General features: G+C 44.5%; 1 protein-coding gene across 4 annotated transcripts in view; it reads left to right on the forward strand.

The window, feature by feature from the left end:
- GRHL1 (grainyhead like transcription factor 1) overlaps positions 1–15,644 on the forward strand; it is a 41,487-nt gene that overhangs the window by 17,407 nt on the left and 8,436 nt on the right. For 2 of the 4 annotated variants that reach the window (XM_085056840.1, XM_085056839.1), the window contains exons 9-11: positions 7,144–7,302; positions 12,804–12,891; positions 15,101–15,240. In XM_085056840.1, coding sequence (XP_084912966.1) covers positions 7,144–7,302; positions 12,804–12,891; positions 15,101–15,240 — 387 coding nt within the window. The remainder of the gene's footprint in view (positions 1–7,143; positions 7,303–12,803; positions 12,892–15,100; positions 15,241–15,644) is intronic. The other 2 variants (XM_085056842.1, XM_085056841.1) reach the window with 1 other exon arrangement.

Raw genomic sequence — 15,644 nt, forward strand, 5'->3', positions numbered from 1 at the left:
ACTGTAGGAAGAATTTCAACTTTTTTGATTGATGAATATTGCATGCATTCATATGGATGCCATTGTAATGAAGCAGCAGTCATATGCCTCATTAAAGAAGGTGTTGCCACCTTCAGCAGCATTGAGTAGGTACAGGTTTGGCTAGTTGGAAATGAAACTATGAAATGTGATGAGTCAAACATACTTAAAGGAAAGAGATTGGTGTGAAGCCAAAGCTGCAGACCACAAATACTTTGAGGCACAAGTACACACAGCCTTTGGAGCAGTGACATAGGAAAATCATAGCAAGTGTTGCTTACCTGACTCTTAACACTGACCTCTCCCTACTCTGTCCTGGGTTTTCTGAAAAACAAGCATATGCTGCCCTTGATTTTAAGCATTGCTAACTAGAAGCAAGTTTTCAACTCAGTGTTTCTTCTGAACTTGGTGTCCCAAGCCTCTGCCATTGCCTGGTCTTCCAAGTACGAGCTCACAGGGTGTTTCCTAAAGAAAAATCTCTCAACATTAGCTTTTCTGTAGAGAAAACTAGGAGGTGATTTTTTTTTTTTCTTTTCCCTTTTCTCTATTCCTTTTATACCTGATGGCAGCTCTTTCTTTCTTTTCAGCCATTTTTGTGCCTTTATAGACTTAATTCTCTGTTTTGTGTTTTGTCTGGTTTCATTTCTTGTCATTGTTTTTGAAGACTTGCGTTGTTGTTGTTGATTGGAGGGTGCATTGGGGTTTTTTTGTTTTTTGGGGTTTTATTTTGTTTGTTTGTTTGGGTTTTTTTCAACATATTGTCACTCATATGTTTTTTCAACATATTGGCAACATTTGCCAAACCGCTGTTTTTACTTTCTTTTCAACCAACCTAACAAAACCTGGCCCAGCAGCTTTATCTTATCAAAGCGTGGGGTGGGAGGAAGCATCAGTATGACTGGGAACCATTATCCCCAGGTTTCCCACATGTTGCGAGCAGAGACATTCCTATATTTCCTTGCCTCAGAACAGGCTGGAATAACAATCAGCATTGCTCTTTGTGAGCAGGAATATGTATTTTCCATTCATTACCATTCCTTTTTGTTTTGTTGATGGAGTAAACTTGCTAGGAGGATGTTCTCTTGCTAGGAGGTGGATCATATTTCCCCCTTGTCATTCGTTGACATGATGTGGGACCCATGATGGCTTCTATGTCAGTCACCCAAATTTGGATTGGTTGGTTTGAATGCAAACTAACTCCTCTGGGCTGCAAACAGGATGGTGCTGGGTCTGGCTGAGCAGAGCTAGAGCGGATGCAGCCCTATCACCCATCTGCCAGACAAGCCTTTTTTGGAGCATCCGATCCCAAAGGCAGGAGGCGGCTGAGGAGCCCACAGGTGCATGCATTGCCCAATTTTTTTATCTCTTTCCTGGCTCACCTCCTGCTGATGCAAAACCTGTGGTGCATGTGGGGGGTGAAGAAACGAATGTGAGAGCAGCAAGATTAGCCACCTCTCAGGTGATCTTACTGAAGTGTGGGTTTGGGTTTGGTTTTTTTTTTTCTAAAGACAGAAGAGTCTTCCCAGCACTGCTTTCTTAGGACATGCCTTCGTGGATGTGTGCAGGCAGACCTGTGCTTGCTCTGCCTGCGCTCCAAGCTGCCTGACTCTCACCCAGAGCCAATCCTGGAAGCCATGTGGCTACAGTGACAGAAGGTAGTGCCCAGGCTGACAGCTCTGCCTCTTGCAAGGGCTTGGAGCTCTGCTGGTGTTCTTCATGAGGCTTTTGGACTTGGAGGTGTTTTGCATCCACCCAGCTTGCAGCATAGATGAAACATATGGGGACAGATTTTTAGAAAATACCCTTAGTTTTTCTCTTTCATGTTTATTTTTGTCCAAGCCTTTAGAGAAACCATGTGATTTCACCTATCAGTATTGAAATGACAAACTTTGAGCTTCCAGTTAATTTTTCTGTACAGAAGGGAGAGACACTGCTTTTATGTCAGGGAGGTGGTCTCCAGACCCACTGGAATCCCTTTGCCTACTGTATTTTGGGCATAACATTGAGACTATTTAGCCAACGTCAAGAAAAGTAGTATCCAGCTGCATTCCCTGGAAAGAAGCTCATTGCAGTTTAACCTGTCTGTGGTTGTTGTGCTGTAGACTCCAAACTCTATATTCTGTACAAACAGTCCAAAATTGAAAACATCCTGACAGTTTTAAGTTGAATATAACACAGACTGAATATAACATAGCCTGGAGTATCTCCTGTGAAGACAGACTGAAGAGTTGGGGTTGTACAGCCTGGAGAAGAGATGGCTCTGGAGAGACCTTAGAACCTTCCAGTGCCTAAAAGAGGCCTAAAAGAAAGCTGGGAAGGGCTTTTACAATGGCTTGTAGTGATATAGAGCAAAGGTGAATGGCTTCAAATTGACAGATTTAGATTAGGTATTAGGAGGAAATTCTTCACTGTGAGGATGCTGAGGCACTGGGACAGGCTGCCTAGAGAAGCTGTGGATGCCTCATCCCTGGAAGTGTTTAAGGCCAGGTTGGATGGGATTTTGAGCCTTCTGGTCTGGTGGCATGTGTCCCTGCCCATAGCAGGCGGGGCTAGACTAGATGATCTTTAAGGTCCCTTCCAACCCAAACCAATCTGTGGTTAAAATGAGGGGCTTTTGCTTACTACTGTGAGAAAAGAGAAAGTTTTTGTCTGAATTCTCAATAGAGAAAGAAGTATCCAATGAACTTGGTTTGTTGAGTAATGTCTTAATCCTTTAGGCACAGAAATATAAAGGAGCATAAATAGGAGGAAATAAATACCATTTACCTGCCTTCTCTTGAAATGAAATAAGTGTGGAGCAAGGTGATCAGCCTGGAAAAGTCCCAAATCTGCCTGTGTAAGGCCTTATCCAGAAGGATGTACAAGACTTTGCAGGATAGTGTTACCCATGCCTGTGTTTGCTGTGACTGGTCAGAGTTCATGGTGTGCTAACACCCAGTGGAGTTGCTCCCCACTGCCTGCGGCAGCTCCAGGTGACCTGAGTGAGTACCTACACTGCTCCTTCCCAGCTGGGCTTTGCACTAGGGCTGATGAGCCTGTACAAGGTGACATTTCAGCTAAAGCTGCTGCCTGTGTAGCCTTTGGACTAATCAAAATTGCTAGTGCTTTTTGTGTGACAAAGGAGTACGGTGTCCAAGATAAACCGAGGAGAAGAGATCTGGGTATGCAAGCCTTCATTTAAAAAAGGCATCTTTCATCTCGCTGACAGAGAGGTTCCTGCAGCGCTTTGATTGCCCTTTAATTATGTCTGTTTTTCCTGGTTTGTTTGAAAGGCAGATGTTGTTAGAAAAAGGTGCTGTGTGGAAAGAACTTGGCTGTCTCTGCTGCCCTTCCTTGAGGGCACATGGCAAAGCTGTCGGATTAATTTTTTTTTCTGCATTATTAAAATGGAAGATTGTTTCTCGTGGATTTGATGTAGACACAGTGTGTTCCTCCCAGCTTAGGTGAGGAGGGGCATGAGGGGTCGGATGGTTAAAGCAGACTGGGAAGTCATGAGGTCTGACTTCTTCCCACGCTAACTTCCAGCATGATCCCAGAGGAGGTGCTTTAATCCTTCTGCCTTCAGTCTTTTGTTGTGTGCAGCTGGGCTGCCCCAAAGGCTGCAGGAAACCCAGCATGGTGCTGGGGAAAGGAGGCTCTAGAGCGTTGGGGTGAATGCTGGGTGTGGGGAGTTAGCAGTTCATAGCAGCTCAGTTTTCATGCTATTTGATTTGAATGGAGACACCACCATTGTGGAGCTATTTATCTCAATGCGTATCTCAGCTTTTGTTAACAAGAGCTAGAAAAAGCATGGAAAAATCAATAGAAAAACAGGGAAGATAAAGCCTGTCTTTGGTTGGAGAGAAAAGCCTAGATATATGATAGCCTGGATATATGCAGTCAAATATAGACTAGAGGCTCAACTGCCAAGCAAGCAAAATAACTCAAGAACAGGTTTCTAATCCCTTTAGAAATCTCAGTTTTAAAGAAAATCTGCGTAACTTTTGAGGGCTTGACTCACGATTGTAAGTGCCCAGGCTTGACAGTGCTCTATTTTTAAGTGCTGTCTTTATGTTGAATCTTGGGAGGTGAGATGAAAATGTTTTTTTTAAAAGTAACAACAAATCTTAATATAGCTGAGAATGCGGAACTGCCCTTAGAAAAATAGGTTGGACACATGAAAAGGAATCTTGCTCAGCAGGCTGAAGACGCAGAGCAACTTCTGCGGTTACGTTTTTCTTTCTTCTGGCAATTTTGGGGTGGGGATGTAGCTGACGCAGTCACTTGGCCTTACCTTTCATTTCTAATGTAAGTCAAATATTCCTGTACATAAAGAACCTGGCTGTTTTAGCCCAAACTGGAAAAGCTGTTCACTAAACTTCTGTTTTGTGAAACTTGAGGCAACCTGAAGTTGCTCAAAAATAGGAGTTAGATGATGGTTAGGGAGAAGAGCTCCTTTAGAACTGAAATGGTTTAGTACAAACAGGAGAAGACAGCCTGGCTCTTTGTTGCTTCAGAGACATGATTAGGTTTTAGTTGTCATCTCCTGCCTAGAGTCCTGAAGATTTAAATGGCATGAAAATGAAGTCAGCTGCTTAAAGCCAAAGCTAATCAAATGAGGAGACTCTGAAGTAGGAGGATAATCTTTGTCATCTTACAGGCAATCCTAAATTCCCATGGGATACCCATGCAGCTCTGCTGTAGTAACATGTATCTGTTGTGTTGAGACCCCAACTCTTCTACCTTCAGCCCAGTGGGCTTTGTGTGTCTGGTAAGCCATAAAAGCTGAAAACAAAGACCTGAAGTCTCAGAAGAGAAGTGACACCATGTGCTAGAGAACTGATGACTGATCCTGCACACCAAGTCTTCTGGTGTCCAGTGGTGTGAAAGTCATTTGAGGGATCTCACAGAAATTTCAAGGCGGTGGAGGGCCTGCTGACATGGCTTCTTGGGCATGTTTTTCTTAACGAATGCAGTCATTTTTTCATGCAGAAATGAGTAGTGTGAATATTTAATGGAGGTAAATTTAAAATTTAAATTTAAAAATATGCAAACACCAGAGTTGAGGGTCTTTTAAGAAACAAAACCTCTGCTCAGGGAACGCAATTATTCAGGCTGTGCATACATCTGATTACCAAGCTCCCAAGCTGGTGAGAGCAGCTATTCAAACTCCTTGGAGCTTTCCCCCAGGGTGTGCCAGCACTGCAGGCAAAATGCCCTCATAAAGCCAAAGGTAGCAAAGAGGGAAATGGGGTGGATAAAAGCAGGCAAAGCCATCCTTTGGGTTAGTCTGGGGAAGGCTGCAAACAGCTTATTTTTAAATAATTTTCCTGACTGTGATTTGAGATGTATTTAGTGCTTTCACAAAAAGTTGTCTTGGAACAACACAGGTTTGGGATGCTGGGACACAGGCTGGAGTGTGAGCAAGAACTGAGCACCAGCTCACCTTGCGTCCTGTGCATGTTCCTGGCTTCAGTCCCTGCTGAAGCAGCATGGGCTGGGGTTGGGGCTGGGGCTCTGCCAATGTGCCATGCTGGCCTGGGTTGGGTGGTGTTTCATATATTCCATGTCCCTTAGCACACCAGGACTCGGTGGGGACACTGGAATCTCTGGGATGGTGTGTGCACATGAGGGAAAGGGGAGGCTGTTGGCCAAGCTGCTGCATTGCCCTCTTGGGGCACAGGGGCTGCAGGAAGCTGTGTGTGAATCTCCAATATTCAGACAATTTATGAGAGAAGTCCCTCACCTGCACTGTTCTTCCTCCCTGCCCCAGCTTTTTATACAGCTGTGTTATACATGGTAGGGAAGAAACAGTGGTTATAAACAATCACCAGATTGGGATTTTCCATTTCCCATCATTGTTAAAACTGGTAAAGGATGATGCACAACCTGTGCAAAGAGGACCTCGATAAGCAGCACTTAGCCAAGCCAAAGCCTGTAAGCTTTTACAAGCCTGTGAGAGCCTCTGCAGCTCCGGGAGGTGGCACCAGCTCACTGCTGAGACTCGAGTGGTGCTGGTGGAAGCACCACAATAAGCGAGCAATCTGGTCCTGGGATGCTGCTCCTGCAAAATCTCTGGGAAGGTGCTTCTGGCTCCCAAGGCTTCAACTATTTTTTAAAGCAGTGAGTTCCTAGCCTTTATTCTTCAGGCAGAGAGGAGAGGAGCTGTTGCATGTCTTGGTGGCTGTAAATTCCTGGTAATTAACCCTTACTGCTTCTGAGATATGCCCATTATTGGCACTGTGTCTGTAGAAAAGCCTGGCACACTGCAAGCCCATTATCTAGATAGGAAGTACTCTGATCTATCTGTTCATACCCACTTAAGGATATTTCTTCCTTCTGTTAAGCAGCAATGGACTTTTTTTCTGGTTGTGTGTGAGTTGTGTTTTTGAGAGGGTGGTTTTTTTGTTTCTTTCAGGGAGTTATGAAAATGAAATTAGATATGTTCAAAAATGCAATTATTTTCCCCTGTAATTAATTTTTTGTAAGAATAATGGAAATGTTTCTCTTACCTTCTCCATCTGAACATTAACAGGTTATTGCAGGTCTTACTAAGGAATATTCAAGGTAGTGTTCAACAAAGTGTAAAGCCCAGAAACATTTACTGGAATAATGCTGTTATTTCAGTGTTTAAAGATTACATGTTGCCTAATATTTTTAAAAAGCCTTTAATAACCTTTAGAAAAAAACCCAAAAAAACCTCAGTGAAATAGTTTCAAGCATAAGCTGTGCTTATGTAAAATTAATGGAAAGATTTGTTTTAACTTGCCCAAAGTAACATTAATTTTTTGAAACATGGTTGTGCTCTTACCAAGATGCTAATAGACACTGAGCAGTGAGGTTTGAGTGTAGGAGCATTCCTTTTGCTAAAAGTTTGATGGTGACATTTGAGAGTTCTTGGATGGAAAGATGGGTGGAATCCTCCTAAAGTTTGGAGAGTTTGTTGAAATCTATTTTGGATGAAGTGGCTTTGCCCCCTCTAATGGTTTATATAAAAGACTTAATGTTTTATTGCTTCTTGGGGATTTTACCTCATGTTTCAGAAGAAAGAAGATGCTGCTTAGCACTCCCCAACTATCTTTCACTCAGAGGTCAGCCAGGACTCCATGTGTCAGTACTGACGGCTGCTGCTTTCCTCTTCTACAGGTTTTTATTTCTGTGAACTGCCTCAGCACAGACTTTTCCTCCCAGAAGGGAGTAAAAGGCCTGCCCCTGAATCTTCAGATTGACACTTACAGCTACAATAACAGGAGTAACAAACCTGTCCACAGAGCCTACTGCCAAATTAAAGTCTTCTGCGACAAGGTAAGGTTGGGTCAATGTGCCAATAACAGTTTTGGAAAGGCTGTTCCACAGCTTAGCAGCTTTTTTTTTTTTTCCCTTTCCAAATTATGTCACTTGCTATTTTGGCTCACTGAAAAGTCCTGTCTGTGTTTAGCCTTTGCAAGGAAGAAATTTGAACCCCTTCTACTTGGCTCATAGATGTTTCGATGACCTCAAATAAATTTGCTGCCCTCAAAATGCTGGAGTGTTAAGTGTTCCTAAGTGTTGAGTTTAGAGAAAGGTCAGCCAGTAGTAGACTGACACTGGGAAGAGTCTTTAGCAGGAGAAATCATTGCCATTGACTGGACCAAGTGGAGGCTTGTGTTTTTGCCCAAGCTCTGGTGTGATGGTTCTTTTAAATTTCATGTGTTCCTACGGCATTTGTTATAAAAAAACCCAAACCAGTAACTTGCAGGCCTTGTGAACAAAAGAAGTACCACTGTGAGATACAGCAGCATAAAAAAACCCCATTTACAGGCTGGATGGGTGCTGTAATTTGACTGCTCTGCCTCATGCATTTAGCACACAGAATAAATGCCTTTCCCAAAGCCATTCTTCAACAGAAGCTGTGAAAGTAACAGCAGAAGCTGAACTGAAAGCAGCTGTAAAAGCTTAATTGAGTTTGCAAAGAAAGGAAATTTCCCAATCTTCATAACCTGTTCCTGCCTGAGCAGTCTTTTGAAGGTCCAGGGCAAGTAATGTGTAATGTTGTTATATCCAAAGTGACTGAGATTGTTCTAGGCTGTGATAAATGCTTCGTGGACTTCCCCAGTCCTTTTGATTGCTGTGAATCATGTTGACTTCCTATTTTGCTGATATCCTGCTTGATTTGAGCCTCTCATTCTTTGAATCCAGACTCTGTTTTCATAGGGCAGACTCTTACAGGGGATACCTCAAATGCCTCTGTGTGCAGCTGTAGGGCTGAGGCAGGTCTGTAAGCCCCTGTCTAGTCCTGTGCTGGCTCTGCCCTGGTCACACACTGTGTGGTCTTGCCTGGTGCTCCCCAGGACACTGACACGAAGATTCATCTCATGCACCATTGTTCTGTCTCCTCTTACCTCCCAAAATATACCGAGCCCCCTGCACTGTGCCCGTGCTCTAGCATCCCATTAACTCACCCTGCTATGTTCTCTTGTCCGTCTATAGGCTTTTAAATAGGTCCCTCTGCCTTCCTGCAGGGCTGGGAGAGCTGCCTGTAGCTGCTCCTGCTGTGATGCTTTCAGCAAAGAATTTACAGAGACTTAGCAAAGGCTCTCCAGAGCCATCTTAAAGACTTGCCAGTAAGCCTAAGAGGCTTGGGTCTCATGAGCTTTCTTCAGGCCTTTATTTTTCCTTCTTTTTCTATCTTCTTTTTGCTGGTTCAAGATGAGACTGAGGCAAGTGTCATGTAAAGTTTTTTCACCAAAGTAATTTGGGAGTCTTTTGTGTTACCAACCTGTATTCTCTACAATACAGGGAGGATAGACTTGCTGCAGGGTAGGGGGTTCTTTTGCTCCTAAATTATCCAGTCAATTACTGACACAATGCTAAAATAACTGGCAGGCTTGTGCAACTGCTAATAAGACAAATCAGTTAATAAAAAGGTAGGTATGTAGTCAGCACACAGACTCCAATGGCTTCCTTCAAGCTATAGCAGAAATTTCAGCAGATCTAGTAATACAGTAATGCCAGTGCATCTTTTATTTCCCTTTGGGATTTTGATTTACTTTCCTGCTTTATTCCTCCAGATACTTTGCAAATTGTACTGAATTAAAAGAGGAGGGAACAAAGGAAGGAAAAATCTAAATCAAAATCAAAACAGGATAATAAAAAAATAAAACTGAATCTTAAAACACCTTCCTTTCACCGTCCCCTTCTTTCCAGGCATAAATAACTTGACTCCCTAATTCTCTCCATCCTCCCTGCAGCAGTGCAGGGGGATGAGCAATGAGGGCTGTGGTCAGCTCATCACACATCTCTGATGCTCCTTCCTCCTCAGGGGGAAGACTCCTCACCCTCTTCTCTGGCTTCAGTATGGGTCCCTCCCATGGGAGGCAGTTCCTGCAAACTTCTCCAACATGAATCCTTCCCTTAGGCTACGGTTCTCCACAAACTGCTCCAGCATGGGTCCCTTCCATAGGGTGCAGTCTTTCAGGAACAGGCTGCTCCAGTGTTGGTGTCCCATGAGGCCCCAAGTCCTGCCAGCAAACCTGCTCCAGCACAGACTTCCCATGGCATCACAGCCTCCTTTGGGTATTCCCCTGCTCTGGTGTGGGGCCTTCCCCAGGCTGCAGGTGGATCTCTGCACCCCCCATGTGCTTCCATGGGCTGCAGGGGTGCAGCTGCCTCACCATGGGCTGCACCACGGGCTGCAGGGGAATCTCGGCTCCAGTGCCTGGAACACCTCATCCTTCTGCACTGATCTTGAGCTCTGCAGAGCTGTTTCTCTCACATAGTCTCACTTCACTCTGACTGTTGCTGCACAGAACATTTTTTCCCTTTCTTAAGTACATCAGACCAGAGCTACTGCTAACATTACCGATGGGCCTTGGCCAGGGGCAGGTCCATCTTGAAATGACTGCCATTGGCTCTGTTGGGCATGAGGGAAGCTGCTTCTTGGAATAAACATCCTCTCTGAGAAGCCACCCCTGTAGCCCCTGCATCCTATCATATCATACACAAACACCATGTACTGATGGACCCTAATGCTGGCTGTTTGCTCCAGGCTCCTGTAAGAGCATTGGCATTTCAGAAAGATCAGCTGTTTTCTGCCCTGCATTGACTTTTTTGTAATCAGTCAGCTGCTTTTGCATGTTTATAGGACCAGTATTACTATACTATCCACACCTGTTGCAGTCCTGAATGTGTTTGTCCTCATATGACCACTGTAGAAGTTCTGTTACCCTTATTTTCTTCATGGATGGCCAGGTCTGTAGTGTGGAGGTCTGTTGAAAAAACGAACAAACAACCCAGCACAAAATTATGGTGCTCTGGCCACCTAACAGGGATGTCTCCTCTATTCCTTTGTCAAGGCTGTGCTTGCATTGCCTAGGATGTCTGGTTTTATCTAATCCTGTGTGGTTTCAGGACCTGAGTAAAGCAGTATGGGTGTAATGCTGTCATCCTGTAGAATGTTATGGCACAAACTTCCTTCAGACCTGGCCCAGCAATATTTGAGCTGAGCAGGGATGTGGCTGACCTGTCCCAAAGGAAGAAGACCTTTGAATGGTACTTCAGCTATGCATCCACATGAGGAAAATTAAATACAGGGTTTCACAGACTATAGCTCATGTTACCCTCTGGGATCTGTTGTTACTCTGGTAATGATGGGCAGTGCTGTGGGAAGGCTTTTATGGGATGGTAGGAACAAATGAGTGAGATGCTGTTGGAAGGAGAGAGTGGGTGCAAGGCTGCTGGAGCATTGATGTGGATGGGCAGCACCACAGAGACTGTTCCTTCAGGTGCATGGTCACAGAATGGTTTGGGCTGCAAAGGACCTTTAAAGGTCTTCTAGTCTAGATATCTGTAATGGACAGGGACACCTTCCACTAGACCAGATTACTCAAGGCCCCATCCAACCTGGCCTTGAACACTTCCAGGGATGGGTTATCCACAGCTCCTCTGGGCAGCCTGTGCCAGTGCCTCACCACCCTCATCATAAAATAATTTCATTCTTATGTCCAGTATAAATCTACCCTCTTTCACCTTGATACCATTGCTCCCTGAGCTCTGCTGGCAGAAAAGCCTGTTATCAAGACATAACTTGCTTTTTTTTTTTTAAAGTGGGATTTGAGATGTGTTTACCTGGGCCCCTGTAGCCTGGATCAAGTTGACTTGCAAACAGGGAATGGGAGGGCAGAGCTTTTCTCAAAATGCGTGCTCTTGTTGAATCAGCGTGTTCTCCACAAGGAAGCAGATGCTGTTCTACTGTAGCACAGTGTTTGAGTAGCACAACTTTATTATTTCCACATGAAAGGTAAAAATCAGATCTGGAGCCAAATCTGATCTTTCTCCTGTCAAGCTGAGATGTTGTGACTGTTCTGGTAAGGGATGACACAGAAGGCTTCAGGGCCAGCTGTGCTGAGGTTTGGGTGGGATGTCTTCACTGTAGTGGGCTATATCAGCTTTATGAGGTCAAGCAAAGCTGGCAGTGCCTGTGTCTTCATGTGTAATTTTTTATCTTTTTCACCATAGCTGCCTGAAGCTGCTTTTTTCTCTCTCATTGGGTGGGAGAAAGATGATACGTATTAATGTGTATCAAACATGTTGGATAATTTTCCTTTTTATTGTTAGTGCAGGTGAGTCCAGAGATACCGAGCAGGCATAGGCAGCCTGGCATCTATAGGGCATTAGTTAACTGGGAAGTGAGGAGGGCTGTTCCCCTTTTCCCATGCACCATTAGGCACCGATTCCTACCCTGTGACCACAGGAGTTTTGATACCTCGTTTGCTGTAGCTAATGGAGTCTTCCTCCAGTACTGTGCAAGGATGTGAGTGTGTTTTGGCAGCTTTGAAGGGGAGGAAATGAGAAATAATGGCTTAGTGTGGCCAGATAACTGTTACCTTGCCCCTGCTTTGCAGGAGGGTGTCAGGAGACACGTAGAACTTGTGTATACCAGTTTTGGTGATCTGGTGGTTTGAGCACCAGGATTGAATGTTGGGGATCTTCTGTGGGCTTGTCACTTCAGCTGCAATGTGACATCCCTAACTTAACTCACAGTCACATGTGCTGTCTGGGTGGAGCTGGAGGAATGAACACTATTCCAAAGCTTCTCCTTCCTTGCCTTTCTCCATCATAGCTGTCTACACCTTGCAGAAAAAAGGGCAATATGGCACTGTCCCCTCTACTGCTGGATTTGGAAGACTAGGAACAGTGTAGGCATGAACCCAGTTAGGAATCTGTGGATTCTACCACGTCCTGGCCCTGATAAAAAAGAGAAGAAATAATCCCTGCTTTAAAGCAATGCATGTCTGCAGCTTGAACTCAGTGAAGGCTGGTGCAACTGCTTCAGGCTCTGTGTGAAATGTGCAGGAGGTATCTTGAACTTGGTGATCCAAGTGCGGTGTGACTTCTGTCAATTTTAATGACAATCAACTGAACTCTTAAATTGGGGGAACCTGCAATTCTTTATTGTTTTAAACACTTCACTTATATTTTTATCTAATCTTTTATACAATTGTTATAGATGTGGGTATCTTTTGGCATAGTATCTCCGTCTGACTTGAAAGAAAAGCAAGTGTTGGTATCTTGGATATGGTTGTTAGATGTCATTAGATGATAGGACTCAAAAGTAAGCAGATCTCAAAGTTGGCACACTCTGGCAAACCTGCAGCTCAGGTGTTGTAGAACTGACCTCTACAAACACATCTCTGGAAGAATTGGTGTTCCTGCTTCTGCAGATGAAAAAAAAACTTAAAAAAAATAAAAAGACTTTCTCTTTCTCTCTCCCCACCTCTCCCGTTCTTCACTCCCCCATTCCTTTCCCTTAATCTCTTGTCTGACAGGGAGCAGAGAGGAAGATCAGGGATGAAGAGAGAAAGCAAAGCAAAAGAAAAGGCAAGTGCACTGATCCCAGCTCTCAGTTGAATGCCTGTAAGTAAAACTCATTCCATCAGTATTTTACATATTGGATTTCATTTTGGCTAAATAGCTTGTGCAGTAGAACTCTCAAGTAAATTTTTATCCTCTATGGACCAGTGCTTGTTTTAAGCAGCTCCTCATGGAGTCATTGTGTTTTGCAAAACACAATGGGTCATTTAGGGCTTCATTCTGCATAGTTCTTTCTGTCCAAGACAGGGTCCTACAGTGTATTCAATCAGGTATGGGTTGTAGCAGTTAAAGTGGTGGGCTGAAGGTGGCATTTTTGGGCACTGCTGGAGCCCCTGCAGATCCAGGTGGCATTGAGACTAATCTGTTCCAAATATTTTCAGCTCAATCCTAAACTTATGCTTTAACTTATATTGAAAATGTTTTTATGACTCCTCACCAAGGCTGTGGCAGCCTTGGGACTGAACCTCCCAGCCCTGTGCTCATTCTTCTAGAGCAAAGTGGCCCTTAGCAAGTAATTTCAAAGTTTCTGCGTGTGTGAAGCATGTAGAGACCTCAGGACTGTAGTGTGTAAAGGCTAAGGAGTTTCTTCCTGCCGAGCATCATCCTTTAGCTGCTGCAGATGACAGATCCTGTGTTTGGATGAGTGGTTATTCACCAGCAGAGCTCTTAGAGGGAGAGGTATCTCCGTGTTCTTTGCTGGCACGAGGCAGGCGCATGCTCTCGCTTGCTCTGCTCCGTGTGCTCTCAACAGCCCGACTGGTTGAGCCAGCACACACCTCTCAGCTCGCCAGGCAGGATTTTCCTGATGCAGCAGGTACAGGCTGCTGGAGCAGCTTCAGAAGATAATGCTGAAGGGAACCTGTTTGCTCAAGGGCAGTAGTGGAAGGGGCTGGGTTTTTGGTTTTTTTCGAAGTACATCATGAGAGGCAGGTTTAGCACACTGTTAGCATTTCACAAGCCTAGTAGCCCCAGCAGCTCCCAAAAGATTACTGCGTGCAGCCCTTTGCATAATGGCTGGAAAGGGAAGACAGTTTCAGTACACATTTCCACGATCTTACGATTTTACAAAAGCTGCTTTCCAATGTTAATTTTCTAGGCTTGGGCTTAGCCTGATGTGACCCTTATTTTCCTGGAGAGTGCGATCCTTTGCTTTTTAGTTCTTATGGGGGAAGTTTTTGATTCCTTTAAGCCATAAGCTGTTATACTGGCCTCCAGAATCACAAATGACACCTGTGCATGAACTCTTCAACAGCAGAAACAGTTGGTGGCTTTTGGTCAAAATTAATTTTACAGGAATTGAACAATGTTCAAAAAAAACAGTTTTGCAAGGAGAAAATAGTATATTTCTACTGAGGACATGAGAAATAGTTTTGCTTGGAAAGCATTTGTTTTGTTTGCAGTTGGTTTGACTTCAGATGGATATGTTTCCACTTGGTAAAATAAAGTCTTCAACTGTAGTAGTTTGACATGAATGTGTCTGAAGTGCAGTTTAAGGCACTGCCTCACTTTCTCCTTAAAGGGTCTTTGTGGATGAAGTCTGTCCTCGTGGTGGGTTGTGTCACATCAGCTGTGTGTTGTGAGAGCCAAAGTGCTCTGTGGGAGACAGTGCTGATCCTGGGGGGATGGACTAGGGGCTGGCACCCTGAGGTGACCAGGATGAACATAGAGGAACCAAAATGTGAGACTCAAAGGTGTGGAATCAAAATGTAACTCTAACAACTTGCACAAGCCAGTATTTGTACTACCTCTGTAGTATAGTGCTCCTGTGGTGCTGTCTCTGTGAGAGGCTCCCAATTGGGAGCACACAAGCTGATCCTTTTGTCTTCTTTGAACATTTCTGGCATAGGAACACCAGCCAGCTTTTGAGGGAATGGATAGGGAGAAGGTGGGGCAGGAACTAGTTTTTACCCTCTGTTTGGATGGTTTGCTTGGTTCATGGAAGACCTTCGTTCCTCTCTTGGAGTGAGTGCTAGGTTTTTGTCCATCCTAATTAATACCTGAACAAAGTTGAGCAGCTCAGTTGGAGAGATGGAGAAAGCTTTGACTGCTCTGTGAAACAAGCTGTTTCCTCAGGACCCAGGCCCTCAGTTGAGAGGTAGGCAACCAAAGTTCAAACTCCTTTACCACAGGAGCTTCTCGCTTTGACCCTGACTGCAGAGTGCCCTTTGTTCAGCAGCTTATGTACCTTTTAAATGATGTAGAGCCCCCTCAGGGCCTTCTCTATCCTCTATCCTGACCTTTGTCTCCACAGTTTCTGATGTCAAAGTGCCCATGCTTCCCTCACACAAACGTACAGACATCACCATCTTCAAGCCTTTCATGGACCTAGACACTCAGCCTGTCCTCTTCATTCCTGATGTTCACTTTGCAAACCTGCAACGTGGGGCTCATGTGAGTAAAGCTCATGGGTGTGGGGATGAGGAGGCTCTGGCATGTATTTGCAAAAGGCCTGGGATGCTGTGTGTGCATATGTACATATGAAATGTCACACTGTGTCAATGCTGTAATCAAATACAGGCTGAGTCTCATGTGGGCAAGAGATGTTGCTCCAAAATATATTGACTGGGCTTAACTGGGGATGTTTTATCATCAAACTTTTTTCCTCTCAAGTCCAGTTTCTGTGAACCTGGTTAGATATTTTCATAGCATTTCCACTGCATGAACTGCAGGCTGGTTTTCTCTCATAACATCCCTTGGGATCCTGGTGTGCTGTTGTGCAGCACAGGCTCCTCCAGATGCCTGCTGCAGGGTGAAAACCTGTGCTGCAGAACTGGCACGTATGTCAGCTCTGTGAT

The sequence above is a fragment of the Lichenostomus cassidix genome, chromosome 3 (genome assembly GCF_008360975.1).
Source record: "Lichenostomus cassidix isolate B80296 chromosome 3, HeHo_3.0, whole genome shotgun sequence".
NCBI lineage: Eukaryota > Metazoa > Chordata > Aves > Passeriformes > Meliphagidae > Lichenostomus > Lichenostomus cassidix.